Source organism: Dendronephthya gigantea, unplaced genomic scaffold (assembly GCF_004324835.1).
Source record: "Dendronephthya gigantea isolate DGI-Jeju-01 unplaced genomic scaffold, DenGig_1.0 000104F, whole genome shotgun sequence".
NCBI classification, from domain to species: domain Eukaryota; kingdom Metazoa; phylum Cnidaria; class Anthozoa; order Malacalcyonacea; family Nephtheidae; genus Dendronephthya; species Dendronephthya gigantea.
This window is the reverse complement of record NW_021163114.1, coordinates 351154-371174: the sequence shown is the minus strand read 5'-3', so window position 1 is coordinate 371174 and position 20021 is coordinate 351154. Positions and strand designations below refer to the sequence as shown.

Sequence of the window (20021 nt, the reverse complement as noted above, 5' to 3'; positions counted from 1 at the left end):
TTTTGAAACATCGGTGATAGAGAAGCTGAAAATCTGCAGTCTGACTTGTGTCGAACGATGTTCCATAATAGCGTGCTATTTTGAAGAAAAATAGTCACAAGTCGAAATAATAAGATCTTATCCTTCCTGCAAACTTTCATGTGCTTGAAAAGACTTGAAAATGTTCTCAATATTTACATATTCCTAATAAGGGAACAGGAATGGCTTTCTTTTCCGACCTATAATCGTATTTAATTACCTGAAAATACATCCAGATTTGCCTTTTTATTTATTTATATGTAGATTCCAGACATTTCTATATATATCAGCAGATGCTATATGCACAGTCATGCAGGGCTACATAGTGGCTAGAAGCTATTTTTGAAGCTAGTAGAGGTCCTTACTGCAAGGCTTTGATCTGTTATCTAAATCCCAATGATTTGCAAAGTGTTGCCATTTTGATAAAAGGAAATTTTTTCAACTACTCACTTCTTCATAACAAGCTAATCCCAGCTCCTGTTTGTGTATGTTGCCATGAAATGGCAAAAAAATTTCATGTGAACATTTCTCATAAATTTGTGGGTATACTCCAATAGGCCACATATTTTGAAATTTATAATTCTTAATAGCCAATATCTTAATTCTGATGCAAATAATTCCCATAGATAATTTTATAGATAATAATAATAAATTAGGTATTCAAATTTAAATAATCACATAATATTTGTAGGAATAAACACAATTGATTTTTTCAAGTGTTTTTGACACTTTTAGTGAAATTATTGAGAATATGAATACAAATGTCATGAAAATTTTACAAATCAAGTAACACATACTACTCTGAGCAATTACCAGTTATTATATTTATAAAGATCGAGATTTGGCAATTCAAGTGCAAGAAAAAGTAAAGCCTTTCAGAAAAAAAATTAAACCTCAGTAATCAGTATAATATGTAAGGTTCAAATCGCTTGTGTCATGTTTTGCAAAAAATAAGTTTTGGTATCTTTGGCATAACAAGTTAGTTGTCCACCAACCCCCACCACCCCCCCTATTAGGTGACCTTGGGCTTGGCTTTGCATACCTTGAATTGAAATATCCAAGTTCTTTGTTTTCAGCTCTGAAAGTTTCACAAAATGGTCGAGCCCCATGCAGAGCAAACGGAAACGCTGATCACAGAAGAGCAGAGCGTCCACACTTTGGACCAAGCCGAGGAAAAACAGGCAGTAATGGAGGTCACAAGACTTGTCACTGAGACCGAAATCGAGCATGGAACCGCGAACGAGTGCCCGCCAGAGGGACTGGAACACGCGGCGGAGGCCTTGGACGAGACGGCAACCGCTGACGAGGTCCAGGAAGTCGGGCGCCAACCGCAAGGCTCGATTTGGCCATCAACATCATGTCGCATATGGAGATCTCACGGCTTATCGCTAACGTGGTGAAACGGATGCAAGAGGAGGGCGCTCAGGCGGGCATCAATCAGCACAGTTTGTTTCACATGGAGAACCTTTTGAAGCAGATTGTCACCAATCAAAACACAATCACAATTAACCAAAATTCTCTACTGAGAAACCAACAAGCAATCATACAAAAGGTAAAATAGATTTACAAATTATAAGCGGTATTACGTATTACTAGCAAAATGAAGTAGTGAAAGTCCAAACAGATTTTCTATTTTTTCTGTCAAACATTTTTTAAATATGGCTATAATTCGTTGAATAGGTAGAAATTTTGAACAACTTGCTCGTGGCTGGCATCAGCGAGGGTGACGGTCGAATGTCGGAGAAAGTAACCACGAACATCAAGAGTAACATGCACGGTGCTCGAACCATGGGCTCCCCCCGATCCGGCAAACGAACCATCGGAATGGACGGCACCCTGGCATTGGTGCAAGCTGCCGAACATGTCGGCTTGATTTCTGCTTCGACGATGTCCCAAACCCTCAACGGTGTCACAACCACCGCCGTGCTTGCCCAGGAAGGTGGTGTGGATGGCGAGCCTCGGGCCTCCGGTGATGAAGAGCAGCCGGGGTTTGGTACCCCTCCTCAGGCTGGTCCCGACCTATCTACCATTTCCCCCCAGGCCATATACCTCACCACTGGAAGCATGTCCCCAGAGCAGCTCCTGCATCAGCAAACTAAACCGGGGGAGGTGAACGAAGTTACTTTGGTCCGTTTAAAAGCACGAAGCCAGTCGGTTGGTAACTTTGCCGTGCACCTCGTACGTGAGATGTTCAAACCGCACGAGCTAGCGGCGAAAAACGTTTCAGGTATGTTTAGGTGTACTAAGTTTACGTAAACTTCAAGTACAAGCGAGTACAATTCGGGATTAATATAGTACGAGTGATGTAGGTACCCTGCACAATTACTTTCCCACAATGTCTATAGCTGTTCCCTTCACGTTCTGTCCGTGCCTTTCAGGAACTAGAAACAAAGACAAACTCGACCCAGAACGCGTGGCGAAGATCAGAAAATACGTGTTCGAGTTATTTCCCACCACTGAGATGATGGAAGAGAAGGTATGGAGCGATTGTCGCAAAGCAATCGACGAATTTTTGCGACGACCGAACAAGAGGAAGAATCAAGACAGACTATCTGGCGATGCACTCGATCAGTTTGGGATAAAAAAGGACAAACTGAACGATGCACAAGTTATTGGTCCTCCGTGAGGAAGCATGATTAAGCACACTAGAAGAATATATGAAATATATACGAACACGTGCACAATCAAATCGTGGTTGGCAACTCCTGCATGGGAGCTGTCAACAGTCGACTTTCAAGAAAAATTCTGTTGGAACTTACGGTTGTATCGCGGTATCGGCGTATCGCATCCCTAATAACTGTTGGCCGGTGTTTGTGGACAAAGTTCAAGCATATATATAAACCAACAAACAATATTATGGGGTACAGTACTTTTACATCCCTATTATTGCTGGCCCTTATTGTAGTGACTGTCACACATTAGCAGTTTAGATTTGGTAAAAGACCCAGTTATATTATAGGCGATTCAGTGCACGAATTCACCAACGGCAACGAAGTTTTTTAAAACTATCGCATCAATGTCAATGAACTTAGGAGGCTTCTTGCTTCTTTTTGAATACACTTTACGCTGCATTATAAGTTTTGAGAGCGGTCAAAATCCGCTCTTTAATTTATACAGTTTTAGTAACTTAACTTTTAGTAAGGAATTAAGCTTTAGCAGTACGTGACTACGAGTTACGACTATATCCGTGACTATAGCCCCGTTTACACTACACTCAATTTATTGGCACGGCACGGCTAAAATGGGCACCCGTACCCATTTCATCTGTACTCGGCCTTTGTTTTGGTAGCCTGAACACTAATAAAATTGGGCACGGGTGCCCATTTTAGCCGTGCCGTGCCGATAAATTCAGTGTAGTGTAAACGGGGCTTATATACACACGACTACGGGTACATGATTCGTCATTCTAGCATGTTGTTTGCTTACGCCATCAGCTCGTAGTAGTCGAGCTTTGAGTACGAATTTGTTGATTGAAAAGCCCAACGACTACGATTTTCGTCAGATGGTGTAGGCATTGTAGTATCTCGAAGTCGTACTCCTAGTCACTAAATGAAATAATTTTCTTGGAGAGTCATGGTTGTACAGAAATGTTGGAGAAATGGCATGGTAGTGGCGTAGCCGTGCAACCAACATGAGTGGGGCGGAGGCGTCAAGAGTGAGGGGTCAAATACAAAAGTGCAATACATAACAAATAGGGCATGATGGTGCCATACTTCCCCCCAAGCATCAACTGGAAGTTGGCAGAGGGCCCCCTCGTCACCCCTCTGGCTACATCACCGTACGTGCGCGTGCAATAATTAATAGGCCTTAATGATAATCGCAATTTGTAAGTTACAGAAACGTTGTTTCGTGTATTAAGCTGCTTTTCATATACTAACGAAACAGTCATAACATGAGGAAACATTCTTCACATCATTTGTTTACTGAACGCTATGAAATTTGATTCGCTAAATAAATATTAATTAATCATTGTTGTACACCAGATCAATCTTTTATATCACTAAACTCTCCCATATATGCTATAGTTGACGAAAACAGATAATCTCGGATGTATGTATATTTGAACATATTTTACCGCTATACTTATCAAAGGGATGTACTAGAAGTCATATTTGCAAAAATAAATCGTTCATGAGGAAGAGAAATTAACAAGTAAATTGAAAGCAAGGAAGATGGTTTGGGTCGGGGCTTTTCGAGAAATCTGCATGCGGCCCTAACTCCTATAAGAGGACAGTCTTCTCACCTTATATATGCTGTACATGCCGTATAAAGCGCCCTCTCCACTCTAAGGACCTTGAATATTTAGGGTAATTTCCTCCAATATCAAAGAAAATAATTTTTCCTGGACGTCCGCGGAAATTTAGTCAGATTGATAAACGTGATCAGAAGTGAACTGAATTAAGTTTAGTGAATTTTGTATAAAGTAAAATAAATGAAAATGCTGTTCCATATGCAGAAATTTCAAGGCTTTAGACAGAATAGAAACATTCAAAAATACAAAAGCAACTGCCATTCAATCGAAAAATGCAACCATCTTTGTAGTTTTTAAAAGTTCTGTCACTGCCAGGGATAGCTATAGAAAGAACTAAAATCCTAGACAAGCTTTTAAACAGCACCTAGTTTAGTTTTTATATAATGGCTATTAAAGGGTAATATGAAACAAAACAAAGAATATTATTTGCAGTAATAATTAAAAAAGATATATAGTAACATTACATTCATGAAAACGTATCTATATAAATGATACAAGGCTGGATTATAATGAAAATGAAATGACATGCAAAGTAAGTGATGAATTCAACTTCTACAACAATAGATTATATGTTACTATATTGCAACTTTATTATATAACAGGATATAAAACAAACGAAATCGAAGCTAGCCGGGTATATATAACAGCTAAGCTCTGGCAGGAAAATCGCAAGCAGAACATGTTGCACACATCTATATACTTCAAAATTATAATTGGATGCGTACATCGATGCCCACGGGACGCAGTTTTATACATATAAACACTATACAGCCTGGATTCACGAACCTCCCCCGCCCCCCAATTTAAGGCCGGCGTGGCTACGTCCTTGGGATGGAGTTACATTTTCAACAGACTTATGAATGTATGTAAAGGATCGTCTTCCTGTAATATAAACTGCCAAATTCTTCCCTCTTTGATTTCGCCATTCACTATATAGTGTTTATCGCCATAATCAAAGTTAATGGGTGAGCAGTGATCGGAATTCATTTGTTTCCAGCAGTCGTTGTCACTTGCAGAATCCAGGTCGTTCGTTTTGTCTAAGATGGCAATCTTTGCGATACCTAGAATTGGGAAGGATAGTGAAAACGAGAACACTCTGAGATTACTGCTTTCGAACTTGTCTTCAAAAGATTTCACTTCTCCATCCAAATAGATGATAAAGTATCCGCCGGTAGAAAAAGTGTAATCCATTAGCCTTGTGGCTTGATGTTCGTATGATGTAAATGGCTCTACATCGGTACGAAACTTTAACGCGTTAACGTGGTAACCTACGTTGCCATCACAAACTACTTTGACAGGTACACTGGTGTGATTGATGAACTGGAAGTAACAGCGGTAAGAGAACAGTCTTGGCAAATCAATGACATTATAACGGTGGGTGATGTCTTCAAGTTTCCAGGGCAATTCAGCATTTTGTTTAGCTTTTTTAATCTCATCGAATCGCGGCATCTTCGTCATCCCCAAGCCCTGTCTGAATTCCTCCACGATCTCATATATAATGTGGTTGTTTCGCAAACGAAATGCTAGGTATAATTTTCTTTTATCGTTTGGAGACATAGCCAAGCTGTACGTCTTGAAATATGACAAGTATTCGAGCTTCTCAAACGCGTCCCTGATCTGATCGTTCAGCAGCCTGACGATGCACTCAGTGTTGTTACCAATTGCTTGAAATGTCACCAGCACATTTGACAGCAGCACAAGAAAGGACGTCATGCGTGACAATATGCAACCATGGAGGTGAGGCAGTCGTGAACGTCCTCGTCTTTGCTATCAGGATTCAAACCGTGTGAAAAGTTATGAGCGACCTCGCCAATAAACTGGGGGAAGTCAGTCTCATAAAGGATTTTATCGTCTGGCAAATCCCCTTGTGTCTCGAGACTCCTCAGATTTATCAGCATTAATCGTACTCGCGCTTGCAACCCGCTGAATTTCTCGCTTTTAAGCTTCTGATTAAGCTTCAAGATTTCTTCATAAACCTTTTCCACAAAGGTTGTCGCCAAATTGGGTCTTTTCGGGGCATGAATTGACAAGATCGTGGCTAACACGTGGGATACAGCCTCGACTGCAGCACCATATGGGCCTCCAGCAACGAAAGCAATAGAGGTCGTAATGCTAAGGCATCCTTTCATGACTTCATAAGGTTTTTCGCTGCTCAGGCTGTCCAAAGAACGTACGGTGGTTGCGATCGCATTTCCCACATTAGTGATTCTTTGATTTCGTGAATTTTTCTGGGAATGGGCGTTTTGCTCCTCAGCCCAAATCTTTATAGATTGTATGTCCTCCGAGAGGTCGACAATATTGTCATCGGCGTTCTGAGACCTAGCGTATTTGCAGATATTGAATTCCAATCTAGCCAGATTAGCAATAAAACTTTCTTTGCCATCACCTCTGTTTTGATATGCCATTGCAAAACCTCGCACGCGGTTGGCCATTGTCCTATCCATAAGCCATGTCATGGGCATAAACGATTTAATACAGCAAAGAGATCCAAGCGAGAATGAACAGATCACAGAATTACTTGATTGTTTGTTTCGCACGAAATTCCTTTGCAGCTATGGCATCGTAGAAAACACGAATACCGGATAGGCGGATTAGCGGATACGTTAAAATATGCTTCTTTGAATAAAGCCGCTTCGAAATAATAAGCTGAAAACCGTTTCGTAAAATTCTATCATCTCAAATCTATGCATGTATAGACGCGTTCAAATCGCCGGCAAAGAGTCTTGTCATATATAAATAATTATTGTTTTAAAAGTTTTCACCGAAATTCAAAACGCATTCGTGGAATTCTGCAAATGATCATTTGAAATGTATATGCACAGTAATTCGAGAACACGTTTAGTTTATTTATGCACGTAACCGTATTTACTCGTTTGAGCGCCGCGGCGCTCTTTGAATTTTTAGAACTTAAGATGCGGCGCTTAATCGAGGGCGGCGCTCTTTAAAAAAATATTATTTGTGAATTGTAACAAAACATTGGACATTTTACAGAAAACAAACCTCCTCGCACAAATTACTGGAATCTCTGCCTTCAGGTCTGACCTGTGCCTTACGAAAATTCTAAAGACCGATTTAACAGTAGCGTCTTCAACAATTCTGATGGTGCGTCGATTAAGCGCCGAATTTGGGAATAATTAGTGCGGCGCTCTTTAAGAAAAAATTATCGCAAACGCGGCGCTCATTCGGGGGCGGCGCTAAATGTTTATCTACGAAAAAGACTGGGCAGAGCCGAAATTTTGTCAGCCTGATCGGTGCAAACTGGCCTAAACTTTCAGATAAATTAATCGCAGAAATGGTATTTCATTGATTATTCTTGTCTACTTTGTTATAACTGTATCCAATTAGCAAACTAGCATTGAACAAATCTTTGCCAATGCTTTGGAGGCTACCCACATGGATGCATTGCATACCTATTTTTATTCATTACCAATCTAAGAATAATCCGTAATTATCACGTAACGAACAGAAAATATGAAGAAGCTGTGATATGTTAATCACCTTCATGTGGGTATTTGTGAAGGTTTATAAGGAATCTACGGGGAGAGTGAAAAAAAGATGTCTTCCTTGTTCAAATTTGCAGGTAATTATATATATGACAGTCCCTTCTTGTATACAAGTATTTATTACACATTTTCGGTTTTTACTTCCACATTAAAGGAACAATATTTATGTTTCACTTCACTGCCTCTGGCTCTATCAAATCACACACCTTGTGCAGTAAATTTGAACATAAAAGCTCACTCTGTATGATAACGTTTCAGTGATCTTATAATCACCCACGAAATCATTAGAATATTATAAAGTTTGTTACGTATCTTATTAGTTATTATTATGCCAATGCGGCAAATATAACTTGTCCAGCTCACATGCAGACATGAAAGATTTAAGGGAATCTATACAATTTAAAGAATCATGGTGATTCACATTTACCAACATGGTGATTTCAGAGAAGAGTAGTTACCAACATGGTAATTTCAGAGAGAAAATAGTTAACAGCAGAATGATTTTAGAGGAAAACTAGTTACCATCATGCTGATCTCAGAGGAAAACATAGCTACCAGCATGGTGCAGAAAAACTTGTTACCACTACGGTGATTTTAGTTCATTTAGAGTGTTTCCTTGACTTTTCCTCGATGCCAACCACCAGGGGAACGACGATACCACATTTTCAGCACCTCAATCATTTGACTGTCTGTTCCGGTGAAAAGACTTTACCGTTTATAGATTACAAATACCTTACTTGATCATCTTTGTCATATAAGGTCCCTCCAGATCATATCCCAACTTGCGATAGTAATTACGGGTACCAACACCTGAAATTTTACAACATTTTGGCTTTCGCACGAGATATGTATATAGGAGCTAGACCAGAAGTCAAATATATTGAAGATTGGAAGAGTTTGCTATCTGTCAGTATCGACTTTTTGAAGGCTGGAAAAATGAAAGTTCTCCGTCTAACAACGGACTTCATTAGACTGCGTTTAAAAAACACTAAGATGAAACGACTTCCGGTTATAAAAAGTATAGTTTAGAAATTCGTAAAGACACCTAACTAGTTTCACAAATGTATTCAAATGTGAAAAATGACACTTTCAGGTAAAATTTCGTTTGATACTTGCCAGAAACCCAGCAAACATGATAACGGGAATGCGAACATATCGGCGGTTTCCGTACATTGTTCAGGCTAAGCTAATCAGAATGCCTAAAATTTTAATACGTCATGTAAAATGGTAAATAATGCACCTTTTTACCTGAAGTAATAAAAATTTATGCTTTCTGATTGGGTTACTAAAATGTAAACGAACTTGCTGATTGGTCTAAAACAAAATTCCCTCGCTCTTATTGCGGGATAGGTGTATTGGGAATACCTCTGCAATAACTACCTGAAATGACAGCAATTTTCACACTGCCGTGTTCATCTTTTGCAATCCTCTCCGCCTCTTCCATTAGAAGCACACCAAAACCCTTCGAAAAAACAATTGTAACTCAAATAAACTATTTATGCGTTCCATCGACTGATCTAATTATACGCTGGATGAAGAATCATGTCTATCGAAAACAAAGTCGTAAAGTAGCAGAGAGTTCATTAAACCCGGCTTCGCTTTTTGTAGGTATGGTTGTTGCATCCAGTGTAATATCGGATCAGTGGTTTAACTTTTCCCTTAATTTTCGACTAGCGGAAAGGTTTAATTGGATCCGATATCAAAATGGTCCGCAATACCGCAATACCCGCAAAAGAAAAGTCGGGGAGAGGGTTACCTGGTGTTGAAACTTTGTTGGATCACGTGAACTGACTGGTACAACGCTACCGTAACTAAACTTTATGTTAAGGAGGTGCCAGCAATAAAATTGACGAACCATGCATGTTATACTACTAGCGCCTCATAAGCTAATGTACAGGTCTTCTAAGGTTTTTCACTGAATGTTATATTGATGAATATGATAAAAAAGACAGTCAATGGGCAACTGAATGGCAATATCTTGAGACATTTTGACCACATTGGGTATTTAGACTGAGACCGTACTTATTAGCCACACAGCAGAGTCAAACTGGCAAAAATCACCGTTTCCCGCCACGTTTCGCAGGCTGGAAACATCGAGCCAAGGAAACATCACTTTCTTTTTTCATAGCATGTACAGTTTCGAGTCGACTAGGAAAATAGAATAGTTAACTGTTCATTGGCTCAAACGTATGATAGGCCAATTGGAACGAAAAAGGATACACGTGTAGCTCCCGAACAATGGAGCATTTCCCCGACAGTTCGGGACGATAAGTATCTTTGGCGCATTTGCGAAGACGAAGAAGGCCTATTAGGATATCTTAAAGCGGTTAAGCAACACAATGTGATGATAGTATGGAATGAATAATGTTAGTTAAACTTAGTTGTCCGAGGATAGTCTATCTAATCCCGTAAGTTTAAGATTACCTTCTTTCTTGAAAACGCCAGCCCTGTTGACCAGGATAATATTCTTACAATCACAAACCCCCGCGATTAGTGTCTGAGTATCAAAGATGATGTGTTAATGTTTACTATCAATCGAATTCAAAAAATTTTTGCAAAGTTTAGTGAAAGCAAAATCATGACACCATCTTAAATTTGTTTGAAAAATTTGGCAAGAGCTTTGGTTTTCAACACTTTCTGTTGTCTTAAAACACTACAATATCTGCAAAATATTTTATATACCAACATGATGTTAGGACGAAATTGTTTGCGATTCATATTAAACGAAATATTAAGCTAAAATATGAAGTGATGTAAAAAAGGATATCTTGTGCAGGATCTTCATATGAAAGAAAAGTCTCCCAACCGCCATTAGCGACATAATCACGACGAATTAACTCAACCTATACGGGAAAAAAAATCATTAAGAGTTGTATTACGTGGAACTTTCTTAATATAATATAATTGCATGGTTAATTCTTCATGTAACTTTGTATGCTGTTTGGAATTGCATAATTCGGTAGCTGCACAAATATGGTTTTACCACACTTTTCTTTATATAAACAAAATCAAAATCAAAGTCTTTTAACACATGCTATTTGATTTTGTATTCTGGGGCCGGTTGTTCGAAAGGCTTTTAGCTTCAACGGTGGATAAGTTCAAAATGGAAAACAAAATTATCTATTTATTGAACAACAGAGCTAAAATATTTCGATGTAAATAGTTTAATTGTCAATGCATGGCAGTACATATTAAATGCATGAGATGCAGGTTCATTCATTTACAAGAACTGTGAGAGTACTTTGGCTTATCAACCATTTAAACAAAATGCCGTACAAAAAACCGGCCCAAGAAGTACAAGATATCACAACATACCTCGTAAGGCTTAACCTTGTTATGAATTTCCTGAATTCCAACTTCTCTTGTTCTCACATCCCGACACTAAACATTGAGCAACAACATTGCAGTAAAGTTATATTATCAAGATTAACTTTTATTTCAAAAACCATTTTAGGGAAGATTTGCGGCAAAAAATCATTTTAGGCAAAATTCGCGTTCGAATAAAAAACTTACTGATGAGATGTCAGAAGATAGACGTAGCTACGTTGGTGCTTTTTATATCATATGCTAGCCCTACAAAATTCTATACATGATAACATTCATAGAACAGTCCTTTCTCATGTATACCATATCTATATTGATAGAATGTGATGAAAATATTGCCATTGACAACACGCTTAGAATTAAGTCGCCTTAAAAATCCTTTATCAAAAATATGACAATCACTTTGTGAAGGTATATATTTTCTTCCATTTTATCTTACTATGTTTATACGATCTTCAAAGGTAATTAATCCAAGGTAATCAACACAAGTTCCGAGGGCTCGACGCTGATTGGTTAGGACATGGGAAAAGGAACGTTGTATGAATGAAGTCATACCCTAGTGTGGAATTCGCTAGCTCTTATATATTGCTCAGTGGTCTCGGATCAAACTACATGCAGTAGAACTCTCACCGTGGTTCCAAGATCTTTCATTCTAGCCAGTGCCAGTTCTCTAAGATTACCGTGTTCGACGCCTGATGTGACCAACGGCATCGGAATATCCCTGGTCAAAAATTGAGAGCAGACGTTGGTATCACCAAGGGAATGGATATAACCTGCGGTAGCTACGTATTGTACTATACCCATAATGCCTTACATCACATTATCCTAAGGACCGTATCAGTCTATCAGAGATCGAATTAGTTTGTTCGGCAGTCATTTCATGTTTATAAAATATTTGAATATTTTCAACATAGATAAATACATGTGAATCAATATACCATAAGAGTTAACAGTAGCCATGAAAGTGATACACAAAGTGTATAGAAAAATTACATTTATAAAGTATATAGCTCAAGATTTGCTGCACGGAAGTTTTAATAATAATAATAATTTAATTTATATTGCGCATATTACATTGAAATATGTAATCTGATACTTTAGTTTTCTGATACTTTGTTGGACCATTCCAAACTAAAACAATAAAATTTGGCTCGCAATGACGCCAATAAATTCACGACCGAGACAGCACAAAACTTTATTTAAAACATGTTGGACAGTGACAGTGTATACTGTTGGATCAGTTCGGACAAGTTACTAGCCGCTAAATAATTCGCACCGCGACGGACAGGAATGATATGGAAAACAATTTGCATGGGAAATTTACCTTTGCACTCTGTAAATTCTTGTCCAAGGTGGTACTAGAGCTAGTATTCTAGCAACCAGGTCGATCAGAACATCAGGAGGGTAACTTTTGTATCTTCCCGTTTTCCATAGCTCGTAAAGGCCTAAAGTTTAAACAGGAAAAAAACGCAGTTAAACGATGGCAACGACAGGGTTTATTCGAGATTTTTGCAGAAAGCGATGATCATTTCGTAAAAAATTCCTTAGTGGTGCATTAAATCCTTTGATTTTTCATATATTTGCATGGTAGCACGATATTTCTTAGTACATGGTCGATATAAATGAAAAGCAAAACAATCATAACAGCTTTTGTTTTTATAACTTTTCCGACTGACAAACTACAAGTTTGTTTCTTTTTAATGTATTCTTTTCTTGTATTTTATGTTTGTTTCTACTGACAGCGCCATAAGCACGTTGTATAGTTGATTAAATTTTACAATTTCTTTATCATACAGCACCTGTTCCGCGAATAACCAAGGTTGGATATATCTTTAGGCCGTCAGCTCTGAATGCCGGATTCTCGAAAAATTCCTTAGGAAAAAAACAGAAAACCCCATTAGATATAATACATATACTGTAGTTGAAGCATCTCAGTGTTCAGAAATGGCAGGAAAGGTCACATAAAAATCCATTTCTCGGTTGAAACAACTTAATATCTGAAATGAATATTGTGATGATGCAACTTAGGTCGCAGGTTCGATTCCCACCGTGGTTAAGCTAAGTTTTCAGCTAACCCGGTTGGTTACTCAGGATAGCATCATCACAATATTCATTTCATATATAGTCTACACCCGAGTCTCATGTATTCTAGCTATTGGTCTACACCCGAGTCTCATGCATCCACTAGCTATTATTTACTATCAACTTATTATCTCATGAAATATACTTTATTTCGGTTTCAAATTTATGTCAGAACTAGTTTTTGTAGCTAAACATAATCACAAAATTCAGGACGGCGACTAAGTTCGTAAAGATTACAAAATATATAGCTAATCGATAAACACTGCAGAGTGGATTTCTTATTTCGACAGCCATTCTGCGCGCTGATCGGTTAAAATATAAGCGCGAGCTCAAAGAATTGTGGCAAAGGCTTGTAGCAAAGAATCCATCATTTGGAACAATCATTGGCGCGTTTGTACTTACAATAAATTGTTCAATGTCCCGTTCCAAACCAACATTTGGCAAATCTGGCATCATGTGGGAGACGACCTATAAAATATTCATATGGTTGAAAGAGAATGGTTGGAGTTCAAGTTCTAAGGAGCATTTCCCCGAACATGCGACTGCGATCACTGAGCCCTCAAGGTGCTGAAAACCAATCACAAATTCCTTCATATCATACAAGGTGCGACACAATGATTTAATATATAAATAACATAACATAATCCCCAAAACACCTTCGAGACCTATCTTCCTTTTCCTTTCCTATGAGATAGCAAGAAAAATTCTTATTATTATATTTTGCTGCATTGGCATGAACCTTTTGTTTATATATTCCTTCACAATTCCAACACTTTTGAAAATAAACGCCTCTTCGAAACTAACCCCTCTATCGAGAGTAACCACGAAGTATTTTCTAGTAAGTGAACAAATACGGTAATAATACAGATCATCGCCATATTCGGAATCCTATACCGCACCTTAAATCCAGCGTCTTTGGCCATGTTAAACGATTCGCACGTCGCTATTACGGTATGTCCCCTGACAAAATCATTAGAACACATTACGGTTGTTCGGTAGAAGAAATTAAGAAGAAATTTCGGTGGAAAGCGACATCACAACAGCAATTTACCTGGGAGGGGGTGGTTGCATCAAACACGTTTAGCTTAAACGGTGGATAAATCAAAAATAAAACAACACTCTTACACCTCTCTTGAATGAGTCAACTTGAATATTATGCATTGAATATTTATTTATAAACAGCATCGATGTATTAAGGTTAAAAAATTTAGTTTTCTTGTTGAATAAAACGATAGACTTGCTTTCTGTTTTGAACTTAACCACCGTTTAAGCTAAACTGGATTGATACAGTACAACAGGCCCCTGAGGGATATAAATTATCACCAGAAAAAAGTCATTAACAGAAAATATCTTACCTATTCGTATCTCTCGCAACATCTTCATAGACACTTTGAACACCAATTTCAAGTCTCGTGCAACCATATTCCAGCATAGAACTGCATAGCGAAGAGAAATTAGTAGAAAGAAGAGAAATTAGAAGTTGAATTTTAACGAGTGTTTGCGAAAATGTCATACGTTTTCTTAGTAGGAAATGTTTATTTTCTATCCTATAATGCCATTTACTGATCCTGTCACTATAGTTCTGGTGACACAGTAATCTGGTCGTACCTCAAATGTTTTGTGAGACAGTAATCTGGTCTTGTTTCTATTGTGATGCCAATACACTTCGTTTTACTTTTCTCCGAGAAACTATAAAGAAAAATATCAAATGGACGTTAAACTTTACTATCTTCGCTAGTCTAGGACTAGATATACGGTACATATATAAAGAAAGTTCTACGCGGAAATCCAGCATCGTGATTGGTCAGCGAATGCCAATCTCGTTGCAGAATTTGTGGTAATTCGCCAAGTGGAAAACGGGCTTTACCAAACAGCTTCGTTGACATTATTACTGACGTGACCAGAAAGTGCGTCGTGAAGATTTCTGATAAAGAAGTCTCGATATTCATCATCCAGTGACATAAAGGTCCCACCCATCACGATAAACTCAACCTTGAAGGAATGATGGACTATTTGCGTTCTAGACTAACTTTTGATCTACTGCATGGCAAGGGTAAATAATTATCATCAAAACAGGAAAGAGTATACTAAGTGTTACGTGTTCGCGAAGTGTTGTACTATTTTACCGCGTACGTATATGCAAAATGTGTGAAGTTCGCAAAGATACTCTCCGCATTTTACTTTTTTTAGAACGTTTTGAACCATAATTTGCAATTTTAGTAATGTTTTCTGGAAGAACGACCACTACAAAGATTTAGTCTCTGATGCAAAAACTTCTATTAATCGACGATTAAATGCACGGCCATTTAAAGCATACAATACCTTGTCAATGCTGTGTCCTAACTGCTTGAGCTAGAGAAAAAGAAATGGCAATAATTTTATTCCCTGATTCACAGACACTCACACGTTGACAGAAAAACCACCTCCGTGTTAGCACTGATCTAACAATACACTGTATATGGCAACTAAATCAATCTCGTGATCTTTAATACGCCTTGTATTAATTTTGATAGATATTGTTGCTATATCCAATGTTTTATCAGATCATCAGCCATCAGTGTCACACCATCGATTTATTCGTAATAATTCCACGTTGAGAATCCACGAACATAATCCTCAATTCAATCCCTCACAGTTAGCAGTTGGGTAACGGTCATGGTCCAGTTTAGGATTAAAGATAGGATTATATTCTGGTTTAGGATTAAAGATAGGATTATATTCGTGAATTCTGGACATGGGATCACTACCAATAATCAAGTCACTGCAGAGTGCGGCCTTGGAATACTGGTGAAATTATCAAAATTGAGATAACATAAAAAGTTTAATATATAACGGTTATACACAAAGTTAAATGGTTTTAGTAGTCTCCATACAATGCCGTGTTTACTCCAATACCTGTTCAAGTCTGTGTCTTGTTTGAACATATGGATTATATCTGGCGCGAATAGCTCTCATTGATGTCGGCTAAACAGAAATATAATATAATCAGAATACTTCCATCGCTATACTAGTTAAATGACTTTTCTTATCCGTGAATATTTCGGGGGACGGTCGCCACATTACCCACAAATGGGCTACTATATGCCTCCACAACACTCATGAAGCTTTGCCCTAGCGTGAAATGTGCAAATGGTTGTTGGATCATTTAGAGTCATGATGCCAGGCGCGAGGGCTCTTATCTTCACCTTGATGCTGGCTTCATTGAGGCAGTTCTTCGGGCCCTATGCCTACAAAAAATCCCGCTTTCCGGTATCAAATTTTGAATATTCGTGTTATTTTATTAAAATCTACCCTACCTCGTAACCAGTGTATGACTGAGTTGAATATTCGAAGTCCGAGTCTGGGCCACCCGGACAATAACTGTAAAAAATTATAAAATACATGATTTGGTTGTCCAGATTTTATCAAAATAATCAGCAAATCGGAGTTGCACGAGCCACTTTTCGGACACACTTCGGAAAATCCGCGAGACAAAGCGGAGGAAAGTTTCCCGGGAAAACTTAACTTGGCGGGAAATTGAGAAGGGGGAATTGCCACGGACTTTTGCCATATTTAACAATATCTACTCGAGAGAATATCCGATTCAAGAATGCCGATTGATACAATTTCTGTGGCACATTTGATTGCCGCTCTTGGTCTGATCAATTTTGCTCATTATTAAATGAAACTATTTGACTGATGAACCAACATGAAACTACGATTCATGAACATTCGCCAACACATTGCTTGTTAAACATTTAAATAAACATTCTAAACAAATAAATCAATCTGACTGTGTGAATCCTTCACAAATTCCTAAGATCGATTGCTTATAATACGTAAATACCCGAGCTGCTTCATGGACAAAATGTATGACATTGAAAGTTAGTGACATGTAGCTACTTACACACAGATATTTCCAGTCATATTGATATGTGGACAACGGTGAGGCTTGCACATCACAGCAACAACTGCAATCTGAAATTTGTATAGTGGGACGAAATTGTCAGGCTGGCTTAGGTAACAGTAACAAAATTTGTTCTTGTGAGTTGGCAATCTTCCACTGGCTTAATAAGCCAAGAGCAAAAATGGTTGAAGTACGATTATTGCAAATGTATATATACTATTAAGATGTACTATACACAATTGGTGGCAGCCTTGGGGTAAAGTGAACTCACATTTCTTTCTATTTATGCAAGATGAAATGCAAGTTGGTTTAGAGGGTCTGCAATTGGGTGCTCTTCTCCTAAGACAGATTACAGTAACTGCCAATTTAATGAGTTTACACTATATAAAGAAAGACACTGTCTTACCCCAGATGCAGTTCTGACAGGCTTGGCCTTAAGCTTTGGAAGCAAATCCTAGAGTGGTGATATAAAAAAACAATATGCATTCACCATAGTGGAGTTACTTTTATATTTGAATAAAATTAAACCAGTGAGCCCGCAATGTCTTCAGGGGTACTAGAGATGATGAAACAAGTACACAATGGCTTTGGCTTAAAAAGCCAGTAAAAAAACAACACCTTTTTATAAGCAGCAGGAACAGCTGCAATGATATCCACCAGTCTTGGTTGTGATGCCAGTCCATATTTACTGGCTGCATGACTTTTAATTCTTAAAAAAGATTCCAATTACAGTTGTTTGCACTAATGACTTCGATGCAGTTCAAACTTGTGATGAATAATATATAGTTTATTCAAATACATTTAAGATAAAGCACTTACTTATTTAAATTTGAATCTTCTCCCTTGTTGTGTGCTTCAATTAGTTGATTCACAATATCTGATATTGTCAGCATCATCAGCTCAGCTCGTGAAGCCTCTGGCACTAAATATTTGAGAAATGTCGTTATTTTAAAGTCCTATAAAGTGAAAAGGACCCACAAGCGAATATATATTATGAATGATAATTCTTGTTTAGTATTTATACTCAGAGTTGGAAAATGGGATTGGTAAAAATAATCTACTATGCATTTCTTGAAAAGCTATATTTGTTGGTATCTTTAAAAGCTTAGTTTACAGCCTTCCAAAAATGAATGATGCACGGTTTTTCAAGGCCAGTTAGATTGACCAATAGGTTAAGCAGGAAAGAATATATGCATTGCAAGCACCAGCGGTAAAACAATTTTTATATATTTATTTACAGTTTGCCCACTTTCCAGTCTGGCACTAAGCATACCACAATGCAAATGTTATCAAGCTTATTTCCAAACCAAATTCCAGTTCCAGAAATTCCAGTTTAATTCCTCTCTACCCCTAAAGGAATATCTACCAGACTACCATGTCTACCATAGCTATATGGTCAGCACTCACCACTCAGAATTCAGGAAAATCAATAGATTTATTTTTATTTTACTTGTGATATCGTGATCATACAAGTGCAACCATACATTTATGTATGTGTATTAATAAAATGTCTATATTTATCAGGATGTGTATTAAAAAATCTTAAATGAATTTATAATATATGTATTGTACAATACAAACGAATACAAACGAATTCTACTTCATCTGTAGCATTAAAAGAACATGAAGACAAAGGCTATACTGAATGCAACCCACCTTTCTTTCGTGCCTTCACCATAGTGAAAATATAGCCCCAGAAACCTACGATAGAATTTGCAAAACAACAAAACTATAGCTCAGTGAACAAAACGTAACAATTTTACGCCATTTTGTTTCTTGGGGATAACAAGGGAAATCGATGGACTTTTGTGAATTCAGAGATTCAGGAGGTCACTAAGCTCCCCTTTAAAAAAAATGTATTATTTTTCCTCTTTTTTTTTATCATAGACGAAAAAAATGTATTATTTTTCCTCTTTTTTTTATCATAGACGGCCCAAAATGTGTCGTTTTTTTAGATTAAATAATTTTTATACACATAATATTTTCGGATTTTGGAAGCTGGCGCTGAGCTGCCATTACTGTCTTTGTAAATATTACTATGACTTTTGTCGCACGATTTTGTCCAATCCTACGAAATGTTCGCGTAGAATGCGTCTACAGTTTAATATGAGTCTAACAACTGTAATAGCTCAGAGACAGAGAATAGTGCAAGGCAAAGAGCCAAAGAGAATATATATTAATGCCAAACTCTCTTCTACTCATCACAGCCTAATTAAACGTTCTGGTAATTCACGTAATTGGTAAAGACTTTAGACTTTACTCAGTGTAAAGAAGCGACAAGAAGATACTTCTGTAGTGTAAAGTCTCAACACGGAACGTTGTGGCAGTTGATAGTTGATACCCCTGCATACCTACCTAGTCTCGCCAAATAGGTATTTGCACTGCACAGAACACTACATGAAAAACGGTAATTACGGTATTGTGGCTGTACCAAAGGGAATGGAGGGTGAGAGGTCTCCCCCCCCCTCTAAGTTCATTTCATTGCAAAAATGAGCTGAGTAAGTAATGGCTGTAGTATTATAATCAATACTAGAGTAACATACTGTAATAGTATGTTAGCTAGACATCTAAACACTTCCACAGTCCACAAGTGTGACCATAAATTATATGCGAATATTTATCCCAAAACGTTTCAAATCTAGTCAGACTGCTCCCCCCTCTGGTATAAATATGTAATTATTAAAGTCAGGTTGGGCTTCCAACCGAACGTGGTAATAAAAATAACTAGACCTTGTCGAATTGCAGTTCACCCCATCCAGGCCACCTCCCCGTGAAAATCGAGGCGGACATATCAAGGTCGTAAAGAGGACGCTTGATAATTTTTTTCTCATGCTATGGATGGTCCCGCGAACGCTAATGCATTTTTTCTAAAGAGGGTTCACCTAAGTAGCGAAAATTCGTTGCCATATAAGCAGGCGTTCAAATCTAAATTGACCAAAAAGGGCAGGGTTTGAAA

The 20021-nt window shown here is 37.9% G+C and overlaps 2 protein-coding genes and 1 pseudogene across 2 annotated transcripts; 1 reads left to right on the top strand and 2 right to left on the bottom strand.

Annotated features, from left to right (window-relative positions):
• The first annotated feature begins 1364 nt into the window (after nucleotides 1–1364).
• LOC114534685 lies at nucleotides 1365–3208 on the top strand. The gene is made up of 3 exons (XM_028556159.1): nucleotides 1365–1570; nucleotides 1699–2245; nucleotides 2397–3208. The coding sequence occupies exons 1-3, from the start codon at nucleotides 1376–1378 to the stop codon at nucleotides 2642–2644; spliced, it is 990 nt and encodes a 329-aa protein (XP_028411960.1). The 5' UTR covers nucleotides 1365–1375; the 3' UTR covers nucleotides 2645–3208.
• A 1759-nt stretch (nucleotides 3209–4967) lies between these two features.
• LOC114534693 lies at nucleotides 4968–6695 on the bottom strand (annotated as a pseudogene).
• A 1186-nt stretch (nucleotides 6696–7881) lies between these two features.
• On the bottom strand, nucleotides 7882–18805 carry LOC114534650 (elongator complex protein 3). The gene is made up of 22 exons (XM_028556121.1): nucleotides 18722–18805; nucleotides 17885–17987; nucleotides 17684–17774; nucleotides 17472–17519; nucleotides 17066–17136; nucleotides 16476–16539; nucleotides 16075–16143; nucleotides 15502–15531; nucleotides 15047–15171; nucleotides 14788–14868; nucleotides 14535–14615; nucleotides 14079–14139; nucleotides 13582–13647; nucleotides 12897–12969; nucleotides 12422–12542; nucleotides 11728–11818; nucleotides 11089–11154; nucleotides 10541–10616; nucleotides 9994–10090; nucleotides 9530–9584; nucleotides 9154–9235; nucleotides 7882–8583 (listed from the first exon to the last, which is right to left on the bottom strand). The coding sequence occupies exons 1-22, from the start codon at nucleotides 18741–18743 to the stop codon at nucleotides 8507–8509; spliced, it is 1650 nt and encodes a 549-aa protein (XP_028411922.1). The 5' UTR covers nucleotides 18744–18805; the 3' UTR covers nucleotides 7882–8506.
• Between the last annotated feature and the right edge of the window lie 1216 nt (nucleotides 18806–20021).

Coding starts and splice junctions, on each gene's coding strand:
- LOC114534685 (XM_028556159.1), top strand. CDS start 1,376: ATGTCGCATATGGAGATCTCACGGCTTATCGCTAACGTGGTGAAACGG. Junction 1,571..1,698: donor AACAAGCAATCATACAAAAG/GTAAAATAGATT, acceptor TTCGTTGAATAG/GTAGAAATTTTGAACAACTT. Junction 2,246..2,396: donor AGCGGCGAAAAACGTTTCAG/GTATGTTTAGGT, acceptor CGTGCCTTTCAG/GAACTAGAAACAAAGACAAA.
- LOC114534650 (XM_028556121.1), bottom strand. CDS start 18,743: ATGGTGAAGGCACGAAAGAAAG. Junction 17,520..17,683: donor TTCCTGCTGCTTATAAAAAG/GTGTTGTTTTTT, acceptor TCACCACTCTAG/GATTTGCTTCCAAAGCTTAA. Junction 14,616..14,787: donor TGTCTCACAAAACATTTGAG/GTACGACCAGAT, acceptor TTCGCTATGCAG/TTCTATGCTGGAATATGGTT.